This window comes from Megachile rotundata, chromosome 10 (assembly GCF_050947335.1).
Source record: "Megachile rotundata isolate GNS110a chromosome 10, iyMegRotu1, whole genome shotgun sequence".
NCBI classification, from domain to species: domain Eukaryota; kingdom Metazoa; phylum Arthropoda; class Insecta; order Hymenoptera; family Megachilidae; genus Megachile; species Megachile rotundata.
Genome location: NC_134992.1, coordinates 11843544 through 11855609, shown reverse-complemented (window position 1 = coordinate 11855609; position 12066 = coordinate 11843544). Strand labels below are relative to the sequence as shown.

The 12066-nt window shown below is 38.2% G+C and overlaps 2 protein-coding genes across 3 annotated transcripts in view; both read left to right on the top strand.

Annotated features, from left to right (window-relative positions):
- The window catches only part of RpS11 (ribosomal protein S11), a 352472-nt gene that overhangs the window by 289400 nt on the left and 51006 nt on the right, over positions 1–12066 (top strand). The gene's annotated exons all lie outside the window — the stretch shown is intronic.
- The window catches only part of LOC100881119 (dual specificity protein phosphatase 10), an 83150-nt gene that overhangs the window by 22004 nt on the left and 49080 nt on the right, over positions 1–12066 (top strand). For both annotated transcript variants that reach the window (XM_012298572.2, XM_003700337.3), the window contains one exon: positions 3357–4232. In XM_012298572.2, coding sequence (XP_012153962.1) covers positions 3357–4232 — 876 coding nt within the window. The remainder of the gene's footprint in view (positions 1–3356; positions 4233–12066) is intronic.

Below are 12066 nucleotides of genomic sequence, written 5' to 3'. Positions count from 1 at the left end.
AATATTTTAGTCGGCAAGATCCGTGCGAAACGGACCGTAAAATACGAGATACGTATTTCGGTTGCTTGACTCATCGGCGTCGTATTGCTATTTAAAAGCACGGAACCTCGCTAACCGATCCGTCGAATCCGATATTTACCTTAACGTCGCGATTATTTCACCAAGAACACTGCCAGCGAGTCTTGTACGTATCACTCGCTGTGTTGTTTATAGTTTTCGCTCGTATTAATTCATTGCCAGACGTTGTTTAACTGCGAGTATCACGGTTAATAAGTAAACCGACTGCGTTCAAAACATCAATGTTTACCGAGGTAAATTTAAATAGTCCATTCATACTTTCCTATTTTTGTTGGGTTGAGGGCTCTCGATATATTGCCTTGAGGTATTTACGGATGCGTTGTATTTTGACGTGTTGATCATTCGGAGCGTTGTAGTTTAATGCGTTGATAGTTCGGAGAGTTGTAATTCAATAAGTTGATAATTCGGTATTTTGTAATTTAATATGTTGATAATTCGACGCGTTGTAATTTAATACATTGATAATTCAGCGCTTTGTAATTTAATACGTGGATAATTCAGCGCGTTGTAATTTAATACATTGATAATTTAGCGCGTTGTGTAATTCAATACGCTGATAATTCGACGCGTTGTAATTTAATACATTGATAATTTAGCGCGTTGTATAATTCAATACGCTGATAATTTGACGCGTTGTAATTTAATACGCTGATAATTCGACGCGTTGTAATTTAATACGCTGATAATTCGACGCGTTGTAATTTAATACGTGGATAATTCAGCGCGTTATAATTTAATACGCTGATAATTCGGCGCTTTGTAATTTAATACGTGGATAATTTGACGCGTTGTAATTTAATACATTGATAATTCAACGCATTGTGTAATTCAATACGCTGATAATTCGGCGCTTTGTAATTTAATACGTGGATAATTCGACGCGTTGTAATTTAATACGCTGATAATACGACGCGTTGTAATTTAATACGTGGATAATTTAGTGCGTTGTATAATTCAATACGCTGATAATTCGACGCGTTGTAATTTAATACGCTGATAATTCGACGCGTTGTAATTTAATACGTGGATAATTCAGCGCGTTATAATTTAATACGCTGATAATTCGGCGCTTTGTAATTTAATACGTGGATAATTTGACGCGTTGTAATTCAATACACTGATAATTCGGCGCTTTGTTATTCAATACGTGGATAATTCAACGCGTTGTGTAATTCAATACACTGATAATTCGGCGTTTTGTAATTTAATACGTGGATAATTTGACGCGTTGTAATTTAATACATTGATAATTCAACGCGTTGTGTAATTCAATACGCTGATAATTCGGCGCTTTGTAATTTAATACGTGGATAATTTGACGCGTTGTAATTTAATACATTGATAATTCAACGCGTTGTGTAATTCAATACGCTGATAATTCAGCGCTTTGTAATTTAATAAATTGATAATTCGGCGCGTTGTAATCTAATGCATTGATTATTCGGCGCGTTGTAATTCAACGCGTTGATAATTCGGTGCGTTATAATTCAATACGCTGATAGTTCGACGCATTACATTTCAATTCGTTAAATTTCTACTTGTTATATTTCACCACATTATATTTCATCACATTGCTAATTCTACGCGTTGCATTTTGGTGCACTGTATTTCATCGCGTTGTGTTTCAACACATTGATAATACAGTGTGTCATATTTTAACTTGTTGAAAATTGTACATGTATACACATGTATATAGCACATGTATACCAACTATCATACACGTATCAATTGTACATATATACACATGTGTATCACATGTATACCAACTATTATACACATATCAATTGTACATATATACACATGTGTACCACATGTATACCAACTATTATACACGTATCAATTGTACATATATACACATGTGTGCCACATGTATACCAACTATTATACACATATCAATTGTACATATATACACATGTGTACCACATGTATACCAACTATTATACACATATCAATTGTACATATATACACATGTGTACCACATGTATACTAACTATTGTACACGTATCAATTGTACATATATACACATGTGTACCACATGTATACCAACTATTATACACATATCAATTGCACATATATACATATGTGTACCACATGTATACTAACTGTTGTACATGTATCAATTATACATGTACACATGTACATACCACATGTGTCCCAACTGTTGTACATGTATCAATCATACATGTACACATGTACATACCACATGTGTCCCAACATATTTCAACATATATTTCCACATTATTCATTTCAACACACTTCAACATACCGTATATCAATACGTTAGTAATACAACCCGTTATATTTCGAGTTATTTTCATAAACACTTTCTCCAGAACGTTTCACTCGTAAATTGACAAAGTTGACGACCAAGATACCCGAACATGTGCTCTAACTTTATCATTGTTCATGGAAGCCTAGCAATAAGGAAACGGGAGATTTCACGAGTCGTAGAGTTAGTGACTCACTGATTACACTCTAATCAATAGACATTTCTTTAACGCGCCGAAGAGATTTTACTCCATTTGTCGCGGCGATAGATTAAAGGTCGCTGGCTCGGTTTTCTCCTCGAGGTATCATTGACCCACGCACACGCGTAGATCTCGCGCGGTTTACTATTGATAACTTCGTGCTACCCTCTTTCTGCAGTCCGTGCTTTCTGGAATCTCAACCCTGTCTCTTTTTGAACAAATGGATTTTTCAGGGTGGTTATAGCTTTTGGTTCAAATTTGAGTTGCATTCAACGCCATTACTGTTGTATACAAATTAATTAACTCTACATTGCATGATTTTTTAATTTTGAAAAGAAGATGACAGAAATAAGAGTAATACACAAGAAATGATAGACAAGTGTACAGGGTGTACAGAGAAGCGTACATACATATGTACACAAGTATACAGGGTGTCTCACAAGTGGTGCAACTCTGAACAACTCTCTCCTTTGAGAGAGTTCTCAAAAATGGAGTTCGAAGCTTCATTTGAATTATTAAACAAAGACATTCGTATTTGTATTTAGACAAATATATTCAGAGGGGAGTTACTAAATAACATTTTGAGAATGCATAACAAGAAGTACTTTCATTTCATTAATTATGACTTTTGCCAAGTTTCCTTCATTTCATTAATTACGACAAGGTGCAAGAATTTCATAGTAGCATGACAGTCAGTGTGAAACCCAGTTCGCTGACAAACCAGTGCCCTTCCCCTATTTACTCAAAAGCGTCCGCCGCCAAAAAACACCTCCCACTTGTAGATGCATCTAACTCTCGTTCTTTTTCCAGCGTCGACGTCGTGCTCGCGTCTCGATATAACCGCGGCTGACGTCAAGAGCACGCATCAACAACAACATCACCATCAGCAGTCCTCGTCAGCGATGTCGACACTGGTGTGTTGCGAGCCGGTGTCGGCCGGTCGTTCCCGGGACAACTTGAAGCTGGTTCTGAACCGTAGTTTGAGCGAGCCAGGTCCGCCAGTGAGCGCGTCCTCTTTCTTGTCGTCTCCGACGTCTATCGTGTCCCCGAGCTCGTCGACCAGCAGCGGAGTCGACGTCGACACTGTGGACGGCAACGACTGCAACTTGAACGCCAGTGGTAGCAGCATCAGCGGTTGCAGCACCTCCAGCAGCGGCACCGACTGCGATTTGCCCGACGTCCGTCGACACTATCACCATCTTCATCATCACCACTTCCATCAGCACCAGTTGTCCGCCTCGAAACGCTGCAAGCTGGAAACCGTCAGCCTGCCCAGCAGCCCTTGCTCCGAGAACAACACCCTGCAGAGGCAGCTGGTGCTGCAGAGGACCAAGACCATCACCGCGGATGACCTCGCAAGACGTCTTCTTGGTCACCAGGACAACGTGCCTGTGCTGCTCGATTGTCGGCCGTTTATTCTTTACAACGTGAACCACGTCACCGGTGCCATCAACGTCAACTGCTCTGACAGATTTAATAGACGCAGGCTGCAACTTGGGAAGGCTAGTCTCGCGGATCTGGCTACTACCAGGGAGGGCAAGGAAGTGCTCAGGAGGAGACACTACAGGGAGGTGGTCGTGTACGATGATTACACCGACGATATGGACCGATTGCCGGTTCAACACCCGCTGTTCCTGGTGCTCGTTGCTTTGCTGGAGGATAACAGGGAACCTGCGCTTCTGATCGGTGAGTCATTTTGGGTTATTTGGTGGAGGGAAGTATAGGTTAGGTTAGTGTTGGCTTTCTTTGGATGGGTGGATGATGGAGACCATTGTTTTTTATATAAAGTGAGAAGTATAGGTTAGGTTAGTGTTGGCTTTCTTTGGATGGGTGGATTATGGAGACCATTATTTTTTATACAAAGTGAGAAGTATAGGTTAGGTTAGTGTTGGCTTTCTTTGGATGGGTGGATGATGGAGACCATTATTTTTTATACAAAGTGAGAAGTATAGGTTAGGTTACAGTGTTGGCTTCCTTTGGATGGGTGGATGATGGAGACCATTATTTTTTATACAAAGTGAGAAGTATAGGTTAGGTTAGTGTTGGCTTGCTTTGGATGGGTGGATGATGGAGACCATTATTTTTATCCAAAGTGAAAAATATAGGTTAGGTTACAGTGCTGGCTTCCTTTATATGGGTGAATCATGAAGACCATTATTTTCATCCAAAATGAGAAGTATAAGTTAGGTGACAGTAGTGTTGGCTTCTTTTGAATGAGTGAATGATGGAGACCATTATTTTCATCCAAAGTGAAAAATATAGGTTAGGTTACAGTGTTGGTTTCCTTTATATGGGTGAATTATGAAGACCATTATTTTCATCCAAAGTAAGAAGTATAAGTTAGGTGACAGCAGTGTTGGCTTCTTTTGAATGGGTGGATGATAGAGACCATTATTTTCATCCAAAGTGAAAAGTATAGGTTAGGTTACAGTGTTGGTTTCCTTTATATGGGTGAATTGTCAAGACCATTATTTTCATCCAAAATAAGAAGTATAAGTTAGGTGACAGCAGTGTTGGCTTCTTTTGAATGAGTGGATGATGGAGACCATTACTTTAATCCAAAATAAGAAGTATAAGTTAGGTGACAGCAGTATTGGCTTCTTTTGAATGAGTGGATGATGGAGACCATTACTTTAATCCAAACTGAGTATATGTTAGGTTACAGCAATGTTGATTTTCTTTGGATGAGGTGCATGATGGAGACCATCAGATTTTGATCTGATAACTTACCTCATATATGTATATACATAATGTGTATATGTATACACATGTGTATGCCACATGTGTGACATACGTTTACATCATAAAGAGAGATATAGCAGTGACTTTCAGAAGAATTATTACAAAAATTCTTATATATTTGTTTACTTAATATGACCTGTTTCATAAAACAGACGTATGATACCATCGAACATTTCATTAATTGTACAATTTAATTAAGAAATATAGAAAGTCGAAATATTCGTGCCTATTTATAGTAAGAGTTAATTTGATAGGGTTATCTGAGCATAAATTAAAAATTACTCCACAAATTTCGAAACGCCTTATCACCTTTGATAATTGAATAATACGGAAAGTTCTCGAGTAATATTCGATAACAATTCCAGTAGAAATATTAGAAAGTGTTTATTTCATTGAGACACGCTTCTGATACACCGTCATCGTCCAGTTTAGAATTTCGAAGATATCAAGAAAAAAGATCGTTTCGAAACGACTCGATAAAGTACGCGTCACGTTACGCCGGTTGTTTACACACGTTATAGATTATGCTAGACGCACATTAGATATTTGCGAGTTTGATAATTCGATTAGAATCGAAATTGCTTCGTCAGTTTCGAAACGGTCTCATTGTCGATAAAGTACGTGACGTCACGTTGTATTCGTTGTTTATGTAAGATCACGTGGGAGCTGCTGACTTTCGGAAATAACGATGATGCGCCGCGACGATCGCGAAAGTCGTTTCTGCGCCTTTTCTCTCGAGCATTCCTTCCCGAAACGCCGAATCATTGCCTCTGTTTTATTTACGAATCCACCGGAAAATTTACGACCATCGCTTCTCTATGGTTCATTGTGCGAATGCGATAGTTTACTGCAATCTGTATAGTTTCCTTATTCCGTGAATTGCATTCAGATTTCATCGGTAACTTCTTCCGTGGAATTTCTTTGAATATTTATTCGCTTTTGTGTTCACGCAAAGTTGTGTAGACTTGAAGTTGTGTTGAATATATTTTTACTTGCAGTAAAAATTATAGTTTAGTATGTTGTATTGTGTCGTAGTATATCGTATGCTATACTGTTATTGTATTATATTTTGCCACAGTGTATGTACACCATACTAACCTAACATTACTTCTATTTTGCTGATATACATATTGTTACTATATTATACTGTTATACAGAGTGTCTCACAACTAGTGTATGTCTCTGAAATGGCAGATAGCTGACGTTATTCTGAACAAGATTTCCCTTTGCGAAAATTCGGTCTGAAGCTTCGTTTTTGAATTACTAAAGAAAAATACGAACCAATCAGAGCGCGAGGGCGTGTACGCAGACGCGAGACAGCTCCGCCTAGCGGCTGAGCGCGCGAAAGCCTCGCGCTCTGATTGGTCCGTGTTTTTCCTTGATAATTCAAAAACGAAGCTTCAGACCGAATTTTCACAAAGGGAAAAGTTGTTCAGAATCTTGAAGCCCACCAATTCTGAGAGTTACGTTAGTTGTATGACACCCTGTATAGTGTTACATACTATACTGTACTGATACTACTCTGTCACACTATGCATACCATATTAACGTAACATTGATTCAATCACTGTACTGATACTGTATTATACTTACTGATATATTATATTAGACTAAAATACCGTTATTGATACTACGTAATATGACTACATTACATGAACATAGTTCTCTATATTTGTTACTGAAAGCTCTGAAATTGAACTATTTAGCAAAAGCACCGATTTCGACCGACGTTACGCAACGTAAAAATCGTTTTCCAAAGTAAACAACCTAATACATTGCGCTATTCTGTCATAAAGTTTAGCAATAATAATTTGTGTAATTCGGAGCGCAGAAATAAAATGATGGGATAATCTCGAACAGATTGGAAGATCCGAGAACTGCGAGGTACCGAAGGTATCGGTATCGCGATATTCGGTGTTTGGCAAACATAATCAGGGAGAAGAGCGAGCCCGGTGGCATAGTGTAGTGCGCAAATTCTGGCCGACTATTCGCGGCGTCATCTCCGACGTGAGTCATTCCTATGAATAGATCCCCACCTTTTGCCGCCACGGGCTCTGTGTATCGCGGTGACTTCGGCCTCTTCGATGCCTTTTCTTTCCGACCATCGTGCCCTAACATTGTGTCACATGACCTAACATTTCTTTTTGCGCGGGAATATAGGTGGTTATAATTTCCTTATTTGGGTTGTATGTCATATGAATTTCATTATTTGATTTCTTGAATTCTTTCTTTCTAAAAGTTACTGTAACCTTGATGTAAATTTTCTCGTTCATTAACTTCTTCGAACATGATGCTTTTAATCGTGTTCCTCGAACAGGTCATTGACCTGTGATCAACGAGAGGTTAGAGTAACAACTTTGAAGGACACCAATTGTAAAATTAATTATACGTATCACTGTGTAATTATATATTAAAAATTGTAACTTGTTTAAACAAATATAAAACGGATAATATGTGTGACATGCACATGTGTGACCTTTGACGCATTTAAATCGAACACGTGTAAATATCCTTGAAGCAAAATTATTGATCAAGTTATATTCTTTTATTCGTCTCGTTTTTCAGTGAAATATATATGTTTCCGTCACCAAGCGATATTTTTGGAGGCCTCGTTTCCTACGCGTTTGACCAATCACTTTCGAGGACTCGTTCGAGTTTTCAACAATCACATCCTTAAGTTTCATTCTCTTGTTGATCGATAAATCAGTGACGTTATTCAGAGCGTTTGAATGCAAGCAATATTTGCGCATTACTCGAGAATGCATATGCGGAATTCGAAATGAGAAAAACGGTTGGCATTAGAATTATGAAAAACGCGTGACTCATTTGGATGGCCTTCTGTTTTACACTTCCTTAGGCAGAACTCGATCACGGCACACGAAGCTGATTTACGTGAAAAAAAAAAACGATACCTGTCAGCTAGTCGAGTTGATCGACCAATCGTCGTTGGAATAATTAACCGTTCAATTCGATTTCCTATCTGAGTTTCTTTAGTCGTCGGATTTTTCTTGATGTTACTTCAGACGTATTCTTGAAAATTGATAGTTGAGTAGCTATTTGAGTTTTGGGGATTTTTAATGTACTACTTTGGAAAGTAAATTTTTCAACAACTAAAGTACTCAAATCTCACAATCCGCAAGTCCACATTTCCTAATTCCCACATTGTCCAATTCCACATTCCCTAATTACACTTTCCCCAATTCCCACATTTCCCTATTCCCGCATTCCCCAATTCCCACATTTTTCAAGTCCACATTCCCCAATTCCACATTGTCTAATTCCCACATTGTCCAATTCCACATTTCCTAATTACACTTTCTCCAATTCCCACATTTTCCAATTCCCACATTCTCCAATTCCACATTCCCCAATTCCACATTCCCCAATTCCCACATTGCCCAACTCCACATTCCCCAATTCCCACATTTCCCAATTCCACATTCCCCAATTCCATATTCCCCAATCCCCACATTCCTCAATTCCACATTCCCCAATTCCCACATTCCCCAATTCCCACATTCTCCAATACCCACATTCCCCAATTCCCACATTCCCCAATTCCACATTCCCCAATTCCCAATTCCCACATTCTCCAATTCTTACATTCCTCAATTCCCACATTCCCCAATTCTCACATTCCCCAATTCCCACATTCCCCAATTCTTACATTCCCCAATTCCATCATACTCCAATTCCACATTCCCCAATCCCAAAATTCCCCACGTCCCATTTTTCCCAAATCCTGAACCGCCCATATCTCAAAATGCCTCAAATCGGAAATTTAATTAAAAACCAAGAAGATTAGTATCAGGTTTCTACCAGTAGCGAATTCGTAACCCAGTATCCGTCGATAACCGATGAACGAATATGATTGAATAGCGCGTAATATACATTAATTGATCGTTATCGACGATCGACAAAATCAGGTATTTTTCGATTGATTTCAGTGGTGGAACGAGTCTTCCATCGAGCTAATCAGATTGAAGTTATAAAATTTTGATAGCTACATATGCATTGATTCTTTTATAACCTGTAAACTCTGCAATTATTTGCGATCATTTTCATAAGCTTCTGATGGTCGATTAGTTAAAATAATAAGCATATTATCTGAAATAGTGATTGCCTCAAGTGTGACAAATGAAAAACGTAGACACATAAATGAGTAAACATGTACATATATGTATAAATGTGTATATCGAAACTTGATACCAAATATAACAGCAATAAATTACGAACTCTGTATTTAGTTATTAATTATATTTATAAACCCATAATAATATCATAATAGTAGGTAACAATTCTGTAACAATTGCAAACCAATGATTGATAACGACAGACCTAATCACGACTTTCCACGTGAATCGTCCATTAACAAAAGGCACAAAAATAGCGTTACGATTATATTTCATACAGGTAATCGTAAATAAATATAAATGATATACAGTCTACCTAAGAATAGAGAATCTCATCGCGAAAGCAGCTACACGTGTTACCCTGTTGCCAGAAATATTCACGATTCAGAATAGAAGACACCTTGCGAATACTTCCTCGTGTTAAAAATTCCCAACAATTCGCTGAGCGATTACCGATCGATTATTTCGACTGTAACTCGTCTGGTTTAGAGACACGCGTAATAGAAAGGGAGGTAAGGAAAGAGAGGTTCCATACAGGTTGTCTAAAAATAGAAGACACCATGCTGACAATCGGCTACACGTGTTTCCGCGAACTGTCTCGCCCATAGAAATTTTCCAGCGGTTCCTTGAATCTGTTGCGAGAAATGTTCTCGGATTTCTTTGTGTAGAAATATTTCTGGGGATTATCGAAGGCTATGTAACTTTAGAGTGTACTGTTCTCTTCAAATACTGGTGATTTCCCCAATTCCACATTCTCTAATTGCACATTTTCTAATTACACATTCCTCAATTCCACATTCCCCAATTTCGACATTCTTCAATTCTCACATTCCCCAATTCTCAAAGTCCCCAGTTCCCACATTCCCCAATTCCCACATTCCCCAATATCCACATTCCTCAATATCCACATTCCCCAATTCCCACATTTCCCAATTCCACATACCCCAATTCCACTATCCCCAATTCCCACATTCCCAAATTCCCACATTTTCCAATTCCACATTCACCAATTCCACATACCCCAATTCCCACATTTCCCACTTCCCACATTCCCCAATTCCCACATTCCCCAATTCCACATTCCCCAACTCCCACATTCCCCAATTCCCACATTCCCCAACTCCCACATTCCCCAATTCCCACATTCCCCAATTCCCACCTTCCCCAATTCCCACCTTCCCCAATTCCCACATTTTCCAATTCCACATATCCTAATTCCACTATCCCCAATTCCAAGTACCCCAATTCCACAAGATGAGGACTTTGGCCAAATACTGAGGGTACAGCATTCAACTGCAATTAACTGCAGAAAGTTCCAAGCTTCATATCTTACACCAGACAGATAAGAGTCTTGCCGTTCTCAACACACAAAGCTCATCTTATTACACCTACACAGTACTGATATCAAGTACAAATACGTTGTCAGAAATATTAGGTGATTAATAAGTCTGAAATAAGAATATTGATATGAATATTACATGAGTTTAATTTTGATGATCAATCATTTACATCTATCAGATTAGAAAGTGGGAATGTAGACATTTTGAGAGAAATGTATGGCTTTGACGTTTGCAATCTGACACTGAAATCTTGGTTTATTAGACTATAATCTTGAAGATAGTTAACATGAATTCAGTCTAAAACACTCATATCATTCAGATTCAAAAGGAAGGACGTGTTAGCAGACTTGTAGACTTCAGTTCAGAGGCTGACACCAAAATCAAGGTACAATTGTCACATGACTATAAGCTTGAAGATAGTCATTTAGAGTAATCAGATTGAAATGCAAGGAAAGTAGACGTGTTCGACGTATTATGGACTTCAGGTCACTGACTGACACAAAAACCTTGATACAAGTGTCACATGACTATAAGGTTGAAGATAGTCATTTATAGTAATAAGATTGAAGTGCAAGGGAAGTAGACGTGTTGTAAATATTATATTAATTTTGATGTTCAGAGTCTGGCACTAAAAACTTGACACAAGTATTACACGACTATAAGCATGAAGATAGTCATTTGCAGCAATCAGATTGAAAGTAGACATGTTAAGAGAAATATTATACGACTTAGACATTCACTGTCTGAGAAATGTCTTGGTATCGCGTGACTATAATCCTGAAGATAGTCAACGTCAATCATCTTAGTCTACATCAGTCATTTACACTAATCACATTGAAACGCAAGGAAAGTAGATCTGTTAAGAAATATGTATATGTCTTCAATGTTCACAACGTAACACAAAAATGACTTCATACAATTACTACAAGACTATAATCATGAAGATAGTCAACGTCAATCATCTTAGTCCACATCAGCCATTTATAGTAGCCACATCAAGAAGCAAGGAAAGTAAACCTGTTAAGAAGTATGTCTTCAATGTTCACAACGTAACACAAAAGTGACTTCATACAATTACTACAAGACTATAATCCTGAAGATAGTCAACGTCAATCATCTTAGTCCGCATCAGCCATTTATAGTAGCCACATCAAGAAGCAGGAAAAGTAAACCTGTTAAGAAGTATGTCTTCAATGTTCACAACGTAACACAAAAGTGACTTCATACAATTACTACAAGACTATAATCCTGAAGATAGTCAACGTCAATCATCTTAGTCCACATTAGCCATTTATAGCAGCCACA